General features: G+C 30.5%; 1 protein-coding gene across 1 annotated transcript in view; it reads left to right on the top strand.

Annotated features, from left to right (window-relative positions):
• LOC119599711 (transmembrane protein 132E) overlaps nt 1-19503 on the top strand; it is a 96310-nt gene extending 76807 nt beyond the window's left edge. The window contains exon 7 of the mRNA XM_037949607.1: nt 19285-19503. Within this exon, the coding sequence (XP_037805535.1) occupies nt 19285-19494 (210 nt within the window). The 3' untranslated portion in view covers nt 19495-19503. The remainder of the gene's footprint in view (nt 1-19284) is intronic.
• Nucleotides 19504-19769: the final 266 nt, after the last annotated feature.

Below are 19769 nucleotides of genomic sequence, written 5' to 3'. Positions count from 1 at the left end.
AACAGAATTACGATGAAAAACTAGATTTTAGATCATTGCCCTCATGGGACACCTGTTATGACATCTTGAGTCATCGATGTCAATTTTTGGAAAGTCATGGAAAGAAAAGTGAACAAAAAAGTAGTTCTAGTGGCACAAAGCCAAAATCAAACTTTTCTCGTAATGCAAATACTTTTCTTAGTTCGAATACAAACACAACTTGTTCGTATTGTAACAGCTCTGGTCATCATCTCGCCATCTGTTCATCATTTTTGTCGCTCGTAGTTTCGGAACGTTTTAATTTCGTAAAACGTAATGGGCATTGCATAAACTGCCTTCGAAAGGGTCATTTAGTTTCGAAATGTCCTTCTAGTAGTCGTTGTAGGGTTTGTCAGTCCGCTCATCATACTTCGTTACATATTTTCGTTCAACCGGAATCAGCACTAGTTAATCCAGCTCCTCCTGAAACATCTACAAATAATGCAACATCGTTAGTAGCTCGTTCGTTCAAAAGAGCCATAATACCAACTGCGGTGGTTCTTATCAAAGATAGTTTCGGTTGTTTTCAACCTGTAAGAGTTCTTCTGGATTCCTGTTCTGAAATTAACTTCATTACAGAAGAAACTGCCAAGAAACTTAAACTACGTTTTCTACCAAATTGTCAAGATGTTTCTGGAATAAGTGAAATTCAAACAAAAATTAGATATTCTGTCGCTGCTACCATAAAATCCCGAATTGGCTCATTTCAGTGGTCATCAACATTTGCTGTAACGAAATCTATATCAGCCCAACAGCCTGGTGAAAAAATAGATACAAGGTTCACAATTCCAGAAACCATACAACTTGCAGGCCCGCTTTTCTATAAGCCCCAACGCACAGTGGTATAGGAAAAAAAAAGAGGGAAATAATTCGGTAACTTCTAAACGGTTAATCCGATTTTAATGAAATTTGGTATGCACAAAGAGGAGGTGTTGTCGAGTTTAGGTTTTGGACCTTATAGGCCAACCAGGGGCCCGGCGGGGGGTCCTCAAATTAGGACACCTCGGCTATGTTAAATTTTTAAAACGATCCTATTTCTTCATTTGAGTTCCGATTTAAAAAAAATTTCGTATATAGAATCTCCTCATCGAGCACTATAAAAAATGTCGTCGTAGCAGTAAATTATCTCTTATAGTTTAGGAGATATTCGCATTTGAATATTAAAATTTTAAAATTTTTACCGTCCTTACTTTAGTTTTTTTGATAATAGCAGGTCCAAATATTTCCGATTTTCGCCATTTTTTTTTATTTGCTTAACAACAAGTTTATATACCAAGCAGTGAAAGAATTATGTAAAAATCATGACTGAGTCCAAAGTTATAGGCATTTAAATTTAAAAAATTAAAAAAAGGCGATTTTTTGTCATTTTTTTGCGAAAAAAGTATCTTTTTCTTTTTAAGTTATCTAAAAAGTTTCTAAGAAGATGTATATAGAATTTATACTTTTTGGAAAGCTGACTTTACATAAAATACGATAAATGAAACAAAACCTAAAAATTTTTGATACCGAGGGGACCAGGTCCATCCAAAAAAACCCTATTTTTTATGGAAAATTAAATTTTGAGCAAAAATTCTCAAATCGCATAGTCGATATCAAATTATAGTGACCTGTTTTATATGACCCAATAAGTTCTTAATCATTTTGTAACGGGTTTCGATAACCCCGCCCCTGGTATGGATATAATAGGCAAAAAACCAAAAAATCCCATTTTTGGGATTTTTTAAAACATTTTTGGGAATTCCGGGATTTCTAATAAGAAAATTCGAAATTTTTATTTAATTTTGGATTTTGAGTAAAAAAATCTACCTAACTGTAAAATTTCATCAAAAAATATTCATAAATAAAATTTTTATTGCAATTTGAAAAATTTGTATCTTCGCAAAAACTGAATAAAAAACATTTTTTAATTTTTTTTAAAAAAAGTATTCCGCGAATTTTTTAATTTTCAAAAATTATATACAGTTTTGAAAAATAGACAAAATTACCTTTCCATTGATATATAACATGCCTACCTAATGTTTTTTAAGTGACAAATTAATTAGGGAAAACTCAACATCTTTTAGAAAATTTACCTAGCACTATTATTTTCATCCATATATGTAACAAATTTAAGAGTTAACCCTCAAAATCCAAAATTAAATAAAAATTTCGAATTTTCTTATTAGAAATCCCGGAATTCCCAAAAAAGTTTTAAAAAATCCCAAAAATGGGATTTTTTGGTTTTTTGCCTATTATATCCATACCAGGGGCGGGGTTATCGAAACCCGTTACAAAATGATTAAGAACTTATTGGGTCATATAAAACAGGTCACTATAATTTGATATCGACTATGCGATTTGAGAATTTTTGCTCAAAATTTAATTTTCCATAAAAAATAGGGTTTTTTTGGATGGACCTGGTCCCCTCGGTATCAAAAATTTTTAGGTTTTGTTTCATTTATCGTATTTTATGTAAAGTCAGCTTTCCAAAAAGTATAAATTCTATATACATCTTCTTAGAAACTTTTTAGATAACTTAAAAAGAAAAAGATACTTTTTTCCCAAAAAAATGACAAAAAATCGCCTTTTTTTAATTTTTTAAATTTAAATGCCTATAACTTTGGACTCAGTCATGATTTTTACATAATTCTTTCACTGCTTGGTATATAAACTTGTTGTTAAGCAAATAAAAAAAAATGGCGAAAATCGGAAATATTTGGACCTGCTATTATCAAAAAAACTAAAGTAAGGACGGTAAAAATTTTAAAATTTTAATATTCAAATGCGAATATCTCCTAAACTATAAGAGATAATTTACTGCTACGACGACATTTTTTATAGTGCTCGATGAGGAGATTCTATATACGAAATTTTTTTTAAATCGGAAGAATGAAGAAATAGGATCGTTTTAAAAATTTAACATAGCCGAGGTGTCCTAATTTGAGGACCCCCCGCCGGGCCCCTGGTTGGCCTATAAGGTCCAAATTCAAAACCTAAACTCGACAACACCTCCTCTTTGTGCACACCAAATTTCATTAAAATCGGATTAACCGTTTAGAAGTTACCGAATTATTTCCCTCTTTTTTTTTCCTATACCACTGTGCAACGCATTGATTTGTTAATTAGTACGGAAATATTTTTCGATTTGTTGCTCGAAGGACGCATTTCGTTAGGACATGGCATGCCTTGCCTTGTTAATACAGTTTTTGGATGGATTGTCGGTGGAAAATTCAACGATCAAAAAAATCACTCGACCCTTACATGTAATTTGGCCTTAGATTCTTCAACTTCAATTCTTGATAACACATTGAGAAAATCTTGGGAAGTTGAGGAATATGTAAGTGGTCCTCAAACATTTACCAATGAGGAACAAGTGTGTGAGAAACATTTCACCGAAAATGTCCAAATTAACTCGGACCGAAGAATTCAAGTTCGGTTACCATTTAAACAAAATCCTAATTGTTTAGGTGAGTCTTTCGAAATTAGTAAACGAAGATTTTTGTCGCTCGAACGTAAATTGGAACGTGATCCCACTTTAAAATCTATGTATGTCGATTTTGTGAACGAATATATGGCACTTGGTCATATGTCGTGTCGTTTTCGATGGGTCAGCTCGCACAACTTCGAATCATTCCTTGAATGATATACTCATGGTTGGCCCAACTATACAACAAGATTTAGTTACCACACTCTTTTCGTTTCGTTTGAATAGATTTGCTCTCACTGCAGACATATCTAAAATGTACCGCCAATTTTTAGTCGATGAACGTGATCGTAAATTTCAATTGGTTCTTTGGAGATCCAATTCAAAAGACAAACTATGTGTGTTTCAACTAAACACCGTTACGTATGGGCTCTCAGCAGCACCGTTTTTGGCTATTCGAAGTTTGTTTTTTATCGCCGACCAGCACAGTTCAACTTTTCCCATTGGTTCAAAGGTACTTCGTGAGGATTTATACTGGCTCTGATAGTCTCGAAATCTTAGAACTCAAGAAATCTGAAATTATTAAAATTCTCAGTATTCATGGTCTTCAGCTCGCAAAGTGGAATAGCAATTGTCCAGACTTCGTAACCAACAACGACGAAGAAGTTGCCATTAAAACCACTGAAGAAAATATTACAAAAACACTTGGAATGTCCTGGAATCCTACTCAGGATATATTTTTGTTTCGCTTTAACTTGCCCGATGTAAGTAATCCCACAAAACGTTCAATTTTATCGATAGTAGCAAAAATTTTCGATTTGCTTGGTCTCTTGAGCCCTATTGTAGTTCGTTGTAAAATACTGCTCCAAGAGATGTGGGTCCAGAACATTGTTTGGGATGATCCCCTCAACAATAGTTTGACATTGATGTGGCTCCCAATTAAAGCAGATTTGGAATATATTCATGAAATCACAATACCTCGATATGTTTTTACTTCGGAAAACATACTCGGCGAAATACATGGCTTCGCCGACGCTTCGCAACGCGCATTTGGATGCTGTATTTACTATCGCGTCTTAGAAAATGGTTCTTATAAAACTACTTTGTTAATCGCCAAATCGAAGGTGGCTCCAATAAAAGCACAGTCTTTACCTCGTCTCGAACTATGCGCGTGCGTATTACTTAGTAGAACTTGGTCAAAAATAAAACCAAAAATCGGAAAATTTGTATCTTCTATATTCTCTTGGACGGATTCTAAAATTGTTTTGCAATGGCTCAAGATACATTCATCAACCCTTAATTGTTTTGTAGCAAATCGTGTCTCATAGTTACAAGAACAAGCTCAAGACGTTATATGGCGGCATGTGCCATCAAAAAGTAATCCAGCCGATATTGTGTCTCGTGGTTGTAGCGCTACAGACTTGCCTAGTACAATTTGGTTTAATGGTCCCAAATTTATTTTCGAAGATGTTAGTAACTGGCGCGCAAATATAACTGATGAATCCGAAGAAATTTTGGAAAGAAGAAAAACGGTTCTTAAATGCACTACAAATGACATCACCGAGTCCGTCATAGATAAAATTATAGATAAGCATTCGTCATACTATAAAATTCTTCGGATACTTACATACATTTTTCGAATTTGTAATAGGTGCAAGGTAGACCCTTTGTTGAAAGCCAATAACATCATTCATCTCCCACCCCAGGAGTTGGAGAACACATTTTGGAAATTAGTAGCACATATACAAAGTAAAAACTTCGTCGTGGAGTTAAACGCCATTTTAAACAATAATTTGGTACAACCGTCCTTGCAAAAACTGGCTCCATTTGTACATCAAATGGAAATTGACAACAAAACTATTAATTTGATTCGAGTGGGTGGAAGATTATCGAAAGCTCCAATCCCATATGATGCTCGCTTTCCCGCTTTATTGCCGAAAAATCATCGCTTTGTAAAGCTATACATTGAGCATTTACATCGTCTTCACTTACATGCTGGTCCCAAAGTATTGCTTGGAATACTTCGTCAAAAAATATGGATAATTAACGCCAGAGAAGTAGTTCGAAAAGTGGTTCGCAATTGTGTCCATTGCTTCCACTACAAACCAAAGTTGATTGGACAAATAATGGGCAACTTACCAGTTGATCGCCTAAGAGCTCAACGACCATTTTTGGTCAGTGGAGTCGATTTTTGTGGCCCATTCTTAACTTCGTATCGTATTCGTGGAAAGGTACCTTATAAAACTTACGTCGCAGTTTTTGTGTGCTTTCGCTCAAAGGCAACTCACTTGGAGCTCGTTTCCGATTTGTCCACAAACAATTTTATACTTTGTTTAAATCGCTTTGTTAGTCGACGTGGCCTACCGCAACGCATTTTTTTCGATAACGCGACAAATTTTACAGGTGCCCACAATAAACTCAAAGAGTTAAAAGATAAATTGCTCTCTAATAAAATCGTATCAGAAATCAAGACGCATTGTACTCAAAATGGCTTCGAATTTTGTTTCATCCCTCCTCGTGCCCCACATTTTGGTGGATTGTGGGAGGCCGCTGTTAAATCTGCAAAAACCCTATTAGTAAAAAATCTTGCTCAAGCTCGCCTTACATTTGAAGAACTACAAACTTTAATTGTCGAAATAGAAGCTATATTGAACTCTCGTCCTATAGCTCCAATGCACAGTGGGGCAGAATGGAAATTTTTTGGAAATAAATCTGGCATTTCTAAACGGCTGATCCGATCGGGAGCGTAGCCAAGGAGTATTCGAGTTTAAGTTTTGAAGATGAACCCTGCAGATGCCCCAGGGACGGCGCTGTGGCGGCTCAAAGTAGGGTACCTACGACATGTAAAATTTTTAAACTCGTGCCATTTTTTTGTTTTTCACCCAAATACAAAGATTTTTATATTTTGTGAAAGCGCTCGACGAGATCTTGAAAAAACATGCTTGGACATACTATTTATCTCTTATAATATCCGAGTTATAGGCATTTAAAAATTTAGTGATACAAAATTTACCATACCTTGGTCCGCCTTTTTTTGAATACCGGGCGTAATTTTGGACCAAATGGACTCAATTTTTTCTTGTTAGTTAGACAACAAAATTTCCAATAATATACAAAAAATTTCAGATCAATATTGTTTACAGATCCAAAAATATACGTTTTTTAATCTAAAAATTCAAAAAAATTTAGATTTTTGGCGTTTTTTTGCCAAAAATGTGTCTTAACTCTTTTATTAATAAAATAAAATTTTCTTTAAGAACATATAACAATTTTATAGTTTTCTAAAAGGTATCTTTACGCAGAACGCTTTGGCGTAAAAAACTTGTCCTATTTTTTGAAAATGTTGCCACTGCGTCCTTCCGAATATGACCTATTTTTTATCAAAACTTCAACTTTGGGCGACATGTTCTAAAATCCCAAAGCTGGGATCAGAAAACTGAAAGCAGTTTTGGAAACCTCAATATGTTTTCTATTTACTCCAAAAGTATTTTCCCAGCCCTGAAAGAAATGTGGACCCTATGGGCAAAAAAGTAAAAATCCCATTTTTGGGATTTTCATTCCTATTTTTGGGAATTGCGGGATGCCCTTTGACCTTTTCAATTTTTTGCATATTCTTATTTGAAATGACAAATTTAACAAGCGTTGAAAATTTCATTGAGTTTTGTTCATAAATAAAGATTTTGTCATATATTACATATTTGTTTAATTTCTAAAACTATGATTTATATCAAAATTTTAATAGGATCGCAGATAGCTACAACAATTTAGTCCATATTTATCCCTTAATATCATTTTTTAGTTAGATATGGAAATTCTCGACCCTTTACAAAAAATTTCAAGCCAATATCTCAATTACATTCAAAAATATGTTCATTTAAACCTGTGTCCTTTAATTTCATCTTTTTCATATTTTAGTATTAAGTATGACAGAACATACATTTGGTGTTGAATAAAATATTTGGACAATTTTTAAAAATTATTTAGTTAATTATTTTATTATAATATTGTATATAAAATAAAAAAAAATTATAATTTTATTATGAGCCACGCACAACAACACCTAAATCACCCCACACTAATTACCTTTCCCGCCCACCGAAATATAAAACACAATTTAATACAATATCATCAGTTAGTATAATAGCTTTTTTTATTTGAACTGTTTATCTTAAACATAATACAATTAATTCTTACAACCTACTTATATAGTTAATTCCTAACACTACTTATTTTCTATAAAATAATCTGTCATATCGGTATACATATCCAGAAGGTAATATAAGTCCTTTAAATCTTCCTTGTTTTGAGATGATAGAGTTTCATAACAAATCCATCTTTTTCGCATAGTTGAAAGAACAGGATCAGAAGATAGAAGTAAACTATTAAAAATATCTTCATTCAGTGATTGCCTGGAGCATTTTCTTGAGCTGAATAGTTGAACATGCTTAAAATCTCGATTCCTCGCTTCCTGGGCTTCTTCTGTTAACTCTCCAAGTGGAAGAATATTCGATTCAATTATTATTTGACCATGACACAATACTTTGTGTACTGTTGGTGTTAGTTCCCTCCATGGATACAGAGATACAAGTAATTTAGAAATTTCAGATGTGTATTCCCCAAATCGATTTTCATTAATTTTATGTTTACTATTCAGTGCCATTAAAATAGTTTTAACTCTTCGAAGCAACTCCTTGTCGATTCCAGTTATTTTTGAAGTAATTTCAAAATCACGAAAAAACCTTCTCGACGTATTACCGTCATTTGTACTACCGCAACTTGAAAGTGGTTTGTCGATGTTTAATCCCATCTGAACTTTAAATTCTTCTTGGATTCTGCTTTTTTCCGCAGCTCTCAGTTCTTTCAATTCTTCATTATTTTTTGTTGATTTAGTAGGATAGTTTGTTTTTTTTTCCTGGATCGCCTTGTATGATGGTAATATATTGTGTCCTTTTTCATGCAGAGCTTTCCTTAATATTTGGTACTTATTTCGACTGAGACCCAGTTCCAACATAAGCGCTATTGCTTCCTCTTCAGTAAAATTTGATTATGATGTTGGAGTTGGTATACTTTCCACAATTCGCTTAAGTCGTTTTGGTGATGCATTAGGAAGAATAGTTGCAATATGTACGACATCCATATGTTGGTTTTCCTTTTTCAGCATTTCGTTAAATGTATCAGCAATTTCCTCATTTGAGATTGAAAAAAGTTTTTGTGTGACCCTCTTTTTTTTTACCTTGAACATAAGTCTTCGTATGACTTGCAAGGCGCTCCTATTGATGTATTGTAAGTTGAGATTTCCGTAGTAGTTTCCAACTACAAAATTTTAATCGAAATTTCTTTTGATTTCCATCCACAGACTTACTTTTTACATCAAAAAGTTTTAAAAAGTTTTCAATTTTTGATATGCCTGTTTTGTCTACTTTTCTACTATATGTAGTTTTTATATAATTTGAAATGTCTTCAATTCTTTCTGGCCCTTTTGAAGATATACTCCATAAAACGGAACACAACTCTTCGTACTTTAATGTAATCTTCATTGTAGATTTATTAAATATGGTACTTAAAATCTGAGAAGTTTACTTATATACCAATTCTTGTCATTTCCGATACAGGTATTCCAAAGTAAAAAATTACGAATTGTCTACCTATTAACATTTAGGACTATATTACTATAACCTGTAATTCAGTCATTGATATTTCTTATTAGTGAATGAATCGAAATTATCATTACCTGTATATTTTTACCAACATGATCATAAACGAAACAGAACGAAATGATCTGATCCAATACCCTTAATGTTGTTGTTATTAATACTGTGTCTGTTAATGAGTGTATTATTGTTAGTGCAAATTTTTGTCATTCTTCTTTCTGTCGTGTACGTACATGCATTTGTTATTTATTTAAATATAAGTAAGCATAATGTGTGTACCAACAATAGTTGAATATTTTTGTTTTTGGATAACGGACCACTTGATATTTATAATTTGTAAATTCTTTGTGGTCCATAAACATTATTTTTTAATTTTAAAGACAGTAGTAATCGAACCTGCACATGAGCAACATCATATGTACGGCAAATCTCTCGCGCATTATTAAAATATTTATTTTTGTAATAGGTATTTTTTTTATATTGCGACACTTACCTATAAGATATATTTATGTAAAATTTCAACCCTCTAGCTCTTTCCATTCGGACTCTATCGTGCTTAAAACAGACAGACAGACGGACGGACGGACAGACATGGCTAGATCGTCTTAAAATTTAATGAGGACCCAGAATATATATACTTTGTGTGTCTATGACCAATATTTGGATGTGTTACAAACGAAATGACAAAATCAATATACCCCCATCTTTTTTGATGGTGGGTATAAAAATATTTAAAAAATATATTTTCAAATAAACTGTGGGTCAAAAATGATCTTGAATTGTGAAAAAATGAAAAAAATATAAAAATTTTTATTTAGATCTAAATATTTTACACATTTCCGTAAAAAATATAAAAATGTGTATACTTTTTAAAAAGGACAAAGTAAACTCTTTTCAAAACAGTTGAAAAATATTAAATCAGTTAGGAAAATTTTGAGATATAATTTTTTTGGTCTCTCTAGTCAACAAAAAGCGTTTTTTCCAATATCTTCCTATTTTTATGGTATATTGAAGATTCTAAAAATGGTAAAATGATCTACTTATCTAGGTCTATAATAGGCATTATATCGCGTAATGAGTGTTATTGAGTGTCACACAGTGTTATTAATATTTAAATAAATTTTTTAACGTGATATTGATGAAAAATTTTATATGATAATAAATTAAAACATAAGATTAGATCTACTCCAAAGTAACCACTCAGATCTTAAGCAAAATGTAGACCATTTCCCTTAAAAAAAACTTCCAATTTTGAAAAAAATATGGGAAAATGAAAATGGTACATGTGGTAAATAGTGATTTTTGCTTATATGTATCTCCATTATTTATGGAGGATTTTGCTGATTTTAAATAGGAAACTTCTCGAAAGCATGTCTGACAGAATTATTGAAGATTTGGATCCCATGTTTTGGGGTCTTCAGAAAATAGATTTAAATTGTGTTAAAATTTTTAATTTATTATAATCCGTTTAGGAGTTATGATGGTTATAATGTTAACTTGTGGGTTAATAATTTCCCATCAAACAATGGTGTTTTTCATCATCACTTCCGAATTTAATAAAACTCCACCCAATTAATGTTCCATATATAGCTTGTATAATGACAAATTTTGGCCCTTATAACTTTCGTGGTTTTCGAAATATAGCGTTGTAAAGTTTGAAATCTGAAAATTTAAAGTCTCATCACATCTAAAGGGTTAATGGTCGAATTTTTGTTTTTGCACTATATATATATATATATATATATATATATATATATATATATATATATAAACTAAATTTTCTCAACAACTACCCGTTTGAATTTGATGATTTGTATCTTAAATAAAAGGTATTTGATATATGGTTTCTAAGCTTTTTTGCTCCATCATATTTTATTGCTATTTAAAAAATTTTAAATTTGAAAAAATAATACAAACAATTCACAGTATTACACTGGGGACACAAGCTGAGATTTATTAAACTGCGTTTTGTATTTATTTTAAAATTTTAATTATAAATGAAATTCTTAATATAAAAGTATAGTTTTTACTTTAATTTTTATGTAAATATTTGTTTTTTAGAAGCTTGATTGACCATATGGATCCTGACAGCTGAATCAGAAGCCCGACTTTTAAGTTTTCTTAAATAAAAACTTCAGATAGTGAAAGATATAATGGTTAAATTATCAAAAAAATTTGTTTTTGAGAAGATTTCGAGAAGAAAAATCCACCGATTTCTGGGCCAAATTTCGAGCAATATTTCGCTATTTTGCAATTCGACCCTTTCTTGGTGGTTAAAAAGTGGCTTAAATATCAAAGTTTATTGATGGACTTCTGAAATAATGCTAAAATAAGTTAAATTTAACACAAAAAGTTTGCAAAATCTAAAAAATTTTAAAATTCAGTTTGAATTTTAGTTAGTTTACTGTAACACAAGTTTAGATAAAATGCACCATATCGTATTAAAACATCAGAAAGAATATTCTTTGCAATTTTTTTCATGAAATAAACGTATTAGGTTTTAGAAAAGGTAATGAAATAAAAAACATATTTTATTTTCCTCGTATAAAGACATTCTGTCTTATTTTTTCCAATAGATCGTATTGGGTCTATATACTAGTATTAATTCCCAAACACTACTATACCTAAATTTAAAATAAATTTTCGAAATGTTTACATTTCCTGTCCATCAAGATACTTTGATATTTAAGGCCCTTTTTAACCACCAAGAGTTGGCAAAATGTTAAATATTGCTCAAAAATTGGTGGATTATCATTATCTGTAAGCGGATTCAAAACTTCGGCTCTTCTTCGGCTCGAAATCTTTTCAAGAACTAATTTTTTAAGTAATTAAACAATGTTAAGCAATTTCTTTCACTATTTTAACTTTTTATTTAAGAAAATTTGAAAGTCGTGGCTCCAATTCAGCCGTCAGAGCTCATATGGTCGACCAGGCGTTGAAAAAAACACACGTTAACATAAAGAACCGAGGAAACAGTATACAGTGGACGTCCAATAGTACGTATACTCTTTATTACGAATATCCAATAATACGAATGGCAAAATTGTTGCATTGTCTACTCTATAGTACGAATAAAGTCACAATTTTTCTGTTCGATAGTACGAATAACGCATATTTTATGGGAATTTTGGTTTTATTTACGTATGAATGAAGTTTTTATTATGTTTTTATTTTATTATTTCGGTATCATTCATCTTATGCTCAGTAATTTTGAAGTTTTTTTGTATTTATTACAAGTGTTTTGTATTTTTAAAAATCCTATACACACAATTTACTGCATGTATATTTATTTAGTGTTATTAATTTATTTTATTGGAATTTTGATGACCCAAGGGAAGAAATTAAATTGGATGATAACGCCAATGAGGAAAGTATTTTATTAGTTCCCGACAATAACTCTGCTGATAACAATATTGAAGCCTCAAAAGCGCTGTTATTGAAAAAGCCGTAAGAATCATTTTACAATGTAATAAACATCGATGTTAAATGATGGATTTTTTAATAAGTAAAATGATATTTATATACATATGTATGTATGTATGAACTGTTAATTTTGAAAGTAGTGTGACTCCACATTCCAAACAATGGGTTTAAGGATAACTATTCTAATTTTTAACAGAAAATTATAAATTAGAGAATTGTATATTCCATTCAAGTTTCTAATAATAGTTTTATGTAATCTGAACATTTTAATACATTTTAGAACACATATGTAAATTGCAAATTGTCTTTGGCACACATCTTTTTAAAAACATTAAAATTTAAAACCTTCTACATATATCTCATTTCAACCATTGGACTCACGATACTTTCAAAATTAACAATTCATATACGTAAATATGTCCCTTTTATGCCTGTTTATGTACAAGAAATTTATTTAAAATAATACACATTTACTATATTTTGTTCCGTTATGTAATTTTTCATGAAAAATAAAACAAAAATAAATAAAATCCAATATTTTATGTGTATTATTTGAATTTAAACATACAAAATGTGTTGTTCAATAATACGAATTTTTCGGTATTACGAAAGGGCCTGACACTATATAATTCGTACTAGTGGACGTCCACTGTATTTTGATATTGGGAGTATCATTTACAATTAAAATTTGTAAAATAAGTATAAAAATGCCGTTAAGGAAATCTTAGCATGTGTCTCCAGTGTAATACTATGAATCGTTTCTATTATTTTTTCCAATGCTAAATATTTCATATACCAATAAAATACGACGGAGCAGTAGTGTTAATACCTTTTATTTAAGATACAAAGATGTAAAGCTCTCATTGTACATCACTAGGTTTGATGTATAGGTATCGAATATCAAAATAAATAACTGCCGCAAAGTTTGCCAAGTATAGCTAATATGCTTATTTAGCTGCTCGTGTTTTAATATTTTTACAGGTGTTTTTGTAATATTTCATTCCATTTGGTAATTATTTCGTATATGAAATTTTTAAACTTTTAAGACAGCGTTATTAAAAAGTCATTAAATATTGTGTATTTTCTTACAAAAATAAGTCAAATCATAATGTTTTTTGAAGACTAATAGAAAAAAAACTAAAGAAAGTGCTTTCGGGGTAGATTCAGCGTTTTAATTCCTATAATTATTTCTTGGTTTGTCTTTAAAAAATCCTTTAATATGGTTCGAAATTACAAGCCTAAGACCTAACGCGCTTCTATTGACGAAAATGCGATGGAAAAAGCTGTTTCTAATGTTTTGCGAGGCCTTGAGACCCCAACGTCTGCCGCTAGAAAATATAGCCTTAATAATCAAACAATTGAATTGCGTATTAAAAAAATATATCCCTTAGAGGATCTAAATTCCAACCAGACTACAAGCAATGCAAGTTTACTTCGAAGGAAGTATTTACCAAAAAGGAAGTGCTTGAATTGGTCGAATACATAAAGAAATGTGTGTAATGACTTATAAGGCTTTCCGGAAATTAGCTTATGAATATGCCAATCTTAACGAAAAGTCTTTTGCTGAGAAATGAAACATTATGAAAGAAGCAGGCGAAGATTTGCTTTATGGTTTTATGGAGCGAAACCCAACATTAACGCCTCGAAAACCAGCTTAGCAAGACAATATATTTTACGTTTAAAGAAAAGAAATGTGTTCATTTTATATTAATTTTCTTCAACTTATAAATAAATACTGAATTACCTGTGTGTAATTTTTTATTAAATGGAGTTTTACTTTATAATCCTCTTTGGGAATGTGGGCGACGAATGTGCCCCATCAAATGCCACAGCTATCCCGGTTAGGGGCACCTTCGGCGAATCTGACTGGACAAACTCTAAAAATATAATACTAATTTATCATAAGTTTTTGGTTCGAGTTTTTATCATTCATTATCTTAGAACAATAACCAGCGACAACATTTTTATATCTGTTGAATAAGTACTTAGATATAGAGCTCTAAACAAAAAGTGCCGAATCTGCCACTGTCTCCCCTATAGGAGGAGCATTTCAAAGTCTAATAATCTATTAATTTTTCATATATAGCAATTTTGTATTCAATTCATATGAGAGGTTCCACTTCCGCCTTTTTCCTAGCCCGCTAAATTACTACACAAATGTTCACATTGATGTCAGAGTTTTCATACTATATTTAAGAATTTTAGTTCTAACAGTTCCTCAGATATACGAATTTTTGTATTTAATTTTTATTTTTACCTAATAAAAGACCGTCATTTTTCTCCTAAATGTTCACATGTTAGAGTTCTTCGTGCAAAATTTTAAGATTCTAGCTCTAATAGTTTTCTAAATCAACGGTTCCCAAAAGGGGGTCCGCGGACCCCTAGTGGTCCGTAGCAAAATCCTAGGGGGTCCGCGAAGACGAACGAAAAAAATCATGAATAAAAAATATTCTCTATATGTTAGAAAATATTAAAAATATCTCCAATTTTTTCGTAAATACTAAAATACACAATTTTTATTCAATAATCCCAGATTTGTTGGTGACTTTTTGAATTTTATTGTTTCGGTCGTTTATCAGGATGAAGCTAGGCCCTACAAATTTATTGTTTTACTTTTATAAAGTAAAGTAGTACGTGATTTGTAATTTTTTTTATAAATGTATATGTATCGAAATAAATGTTTTTATCAGAGACAGAAAATAATTATTATCTATGAAATTTTTGCTTAAAAAAATCAGTATGAAAGAATCGTCCTAGAAATGTTTTGAATGTACCAAAATATTTCCCAGACCTTTTTTAATCGATTTCTTCAATAAACTTTTTTTCTTGATTTTTATAATAAAAATTGAAAATAAAAATTATTTTTGATTTTTATTCTATTTGTTTCAATAAAAAATTATTTATGTTGTTTTTAATAATACTCATTCAGTAATTTTTATTTATTCAAACAAAAAATAGAAATCAATCAATGATTTTTATTTTTCAAAGCAAAGAATAAAAATCACCTAAAAAATATTAATTTTCCAATTTTCGAATCTAATTTCTGCAAATTTGGTTGATGATATCAGCGGTAAAGAAATTTTACCAATTTTCTATTAATCTCTGTTTAAACCCGATCATTTTTAATGTGTTTTTAAAGGTAAATATCGCATAATGAGTTTTATAATTAATTTCAAAAAATAAAAATCATTGCCTGATTTTTATTTGTGCCTTATGGTTTAAAAATTATTTGTGTTTTTTATTATTGATTTTTATTTGAAAAAGTTCTCAGTAATTTTTACGGAAAATATAAGAAATTCAAATCAAAAGCAATTTGTATTTTCTGAGAAATGAAATACAAACCAAATAAAATTTGTAATTTTAATTTTTTTAAATAAAAATAATAACAATTACTGTCTCTGGTTTTTATATCAGACGGATAATGATTTGCCTTAGAATTAAATACAGATACTGGTATCCCGGAATATGAAGAAATGTGACCTTTTCATAATATTTTTTTAAATTGTAAGCAAAAGTGTTAATCTAGTTAATTTTAAATATAAATATTCCATTCCGACGTGATACACAGATTTTAACTTCATTTTGTTGTCCAATATTATTAAATCAACATCAGAAAATTCATTGCGTTTTGCGTAAATAGTCAAAACAACGCAGTGAAATAATTCGTAGGTATTTTAAAATTCAAATTTAAGATCCAAATTCACAGTACATTCGCAAAGAGTTCAGGTCATATTTTATGTGGGTAACGCATTCCGCAACAACATCGAAGAAGTCTAACTTTCACATATTTTCCCGAAAACTTAGCTTACATACTCAACTCACTCCTATGCAATCGCAAAAAAATTTGGAAACATGACTCTTTAAGCACATGTCGGCAATACTTGATAAAGAAACCTTTTCGCTACCTTGACGAGAAATGAACATGAAAGCTCTCACGATCATAAAATTAAACATCGTGTTAGAAGTCATTCTATATTTAAAACCATGCAATTGAAAACATTTCCGAAATACTAAATATTCTCAATGAACGGGAATATTTTATAGGGTTTATGGACCAGGACTAAAACAATTTTCGGATGAACAATTATTTATAACAATAAGATATCAAAATATGTATGGGGGTCCGTGAAATTAAATAAATTCCTCAAGGGGTCCGCGAAGTAAAAAACGGTGGGAACCGCTGTTCTAAATAAACGAATTTTTTATTTAATTCATAAGGGAGGTTCCACTCTTTTTTTCCTAGTCCGCTAAATTATTACATAAATGTTCACACCGATGTCAATGTTTTTCGTACAAAATTTGAAGATTTAAGTTTTTTATGTGGGATGTACCATGGCCCCATTTCTAGTCCGCCCATTTCCCCCCAAATGGATTTCAAAGCTGTTCGTGTTAAATTTGAAAATTCTACCTCTAATAGTTTACAGAAAAATTTGTTGTATAAAATTCATATGGGGGTGCCACGTCCCCTATTAATAGTCCGCCCATTTTTTGTCTTAAATACTCATATTGACACTAAAATGGTTCCGATAAAATTTGAGAACTCTGCCTTTATTTGGAAGGTTCCACTTACACTACAGCTAAGCCACTAATTTTGTACCCATATATTTATATGGATGTGAAATTTGTGTTGTCCATACAAAATTTGACGATTCTAGCTGTTGTACTTTCTGACATATGAGACTTTTAATACTTATTTTGTAAGTGGGCCTGGCATCTCGCCCACTTGAAATTTCGAAATAAAAAGTAGCCTTAAGTTCTTTCCAGACAAACATACATACAACCAGCTAGCATTTTTTTTAAATTTTTTTCACATTAAAATGATCGTATATTTTCTGATCATAATTGATACTTTCTTCGGGAGAAAATGCTACCCTACCCGCGATTCATCTAAACGAGTCTTTATGCGCACCTCTTCTGATCAGTTCTGACTCATCTTTTAATTTTTTTGAGTCATTAATGAGGGACTGAAAAAGTAGTTCGTTTTATACGAGGATTCGTAATAACCAAGTTCTTTATAAGAGATGTTTTTTGAATAACTGAATCTTGATATAATACACATTTTGGACTATATACAAAGTATGTACTTTCTTCAATAAAACCACTTTAAAAAAAAATAAAAGCTTATTGTAATAAAAAACAAAAAAGTTAAATTATGAGATTAATTTTAAGGCCTGTATTCAGAAAGAAGAATGTAAAACATTTAAAATTTTATATGAATGTTTCTTTTTTAAAGAATTTAAAATAAATAATTATATTTTTTCAGAAAATTAGTTTGCCAGTTTGTTTAAATAAAGTATTAAAAAACTGGGTGGACTATATAAAATATTTTTTCTATACAAAATTAGTTATGCATGCAAAGAAAATTTGGCCTTTAAACGAAAATGGACTATAGGCTAAGTGGACTTAAGAACAAATAATTTGTATGATATTTGAAAAAAAACCTGCAAAGTAGTCTTTAAGCGGAATGGACTATAAGCAAAAAGTACTGTATCGGGATCATTTTCGAATCATTAACTTATTGATCACTTTTAGGTCATCAAAAGGAGTGAAAAATGACTCAGTTTACTGATTAATCATCCAACAATCTTCCAAAAATAGCTGCTGGACATACATACATACATACAGACATACATACATACATACATACATACATACATACATACATACATACATACATACATACATACATACAGACATACATACATACATACTACATACATACATACATACATACATACATACATACATACATACATACATACATACATACATACATACATACATACATACATACATACATACATACATACATACATACATACATACATACATACATACATACATACATACATACATACATACATACAATACAATACATACATACATACATACATACATACATACATACATACATACATACATACATACATACATACATACACATACATACATACATACATACATACATACATACATACATACATACTACATACATACATACATACATACATACATACATACATACATACATACATACATACATACATACATACATACAACAAAAAAAACGTAGTCTTGAGTTAAAAAAGGAAGTTAAAAAAAATTTTAGAAACAATTAAGAAATAGCTATCTGAACTCCTTGGACAATATTTGCTTGGACCAATAGATGAAAAGTTACACTCATTTCAATAAAACCCTGTATGACCAAAATGTCCAATTTTGACCCCTCTAAGTCCGACAGTTCTTGACCGATAGAGCTGAAAATTTGGCCTAATATCCAATAGTACTAACCTTGGTGCAAATTTCATCCAAATCGATTTTTTGAGTTGGGTCACTTGACACATTTGTAATTAATATAAATATTGTCGCTACACCCATCGTAAAGTCTGCCTGTCCGTCTATATAATCACATCTCAGTCAAACTATAGGTGCCAATTATAAAGAACATTTTATCAAATTTTGCAAATACTCTTCTCATAGGAAAATTTCAGAAAATCAGTTTTTTGTCAATAAATTGCTTAAAAATAATAATGTATTAGCAATTTGTTTCTAAGTTTTTATAACCTTTTAATATATCTTCTCTGAATTTAACACTACACATAAATATCTATATTTATTGTAAATAACATTTTTGTCAAAAATATCACATAAAACTAAAGAAAATAATATCCGGGAATTTCCGCACAATTTCTTTGGTATTGGGGATTGAAAATTCTGCGGAATTCCCCGTCCCGGAAATTCCCGTGAAAACCAATAATATAGATATTTAATTTTTGATTTATTTTATAGGTTTCTTCGTCTTGTAGTTCTGTATACGTTGATGGCTCTGAAATACGTGGTTCATCAAATGCTTCAATAATCGTAAAATACGGTACATATATTGGACTTGCAAAATTTATAGTTTGGATGCCAGAATTTCCACTTGAAGTATTCGTTAGTGACTATAGATTATCTCAAATAAAGGGATGGAAAGTTGTTGATGAGCATCATTATATGTAAGTAATAAATTTTGATTTTATAATATTTTCTGAATTCATAAAATTGCCACATAATTTAATGCTATGTATGTTGACACCAGTTAAATATATTGTATCAAATATATTTTTGCTACAATGTGAACACTAATATTTTTGAAAAGTAAACAAAAAATTAGCTGTGAAATAGTTTTATTTGCAAATTACACATAAAAATTTTGCCAAAGCGAAACATGTTAAACACAGATACAAATTTAAAGCAGATTTTAAATGTGCCCAGCTAACTGCATTCTTTGAACT

The sequence above is a fragment of the Lucilia sericata genome, unplaced genomic scaffold, assembly GCF_015586225.1.
Source record: "Lucilia sericata isolate MDLA Ls3-8-SP2 unplaced genomic scaffold, ASM1558622v1 Contig000085F_arrow, whole genome shotgun sequence".
NCBI classification, from domain to species: domain Eukaryota; kingdom Metazoa; phylum Arthropoda; class Insecta; order Diptera; family Calliphoridae; genus Lucilia; species Lucilia sericata.
The sequence above is the reverse complement of the archived record's forward strand: the minus strand, read 5'-3'. Positions and strand labels throughout refer to the sequence as shown.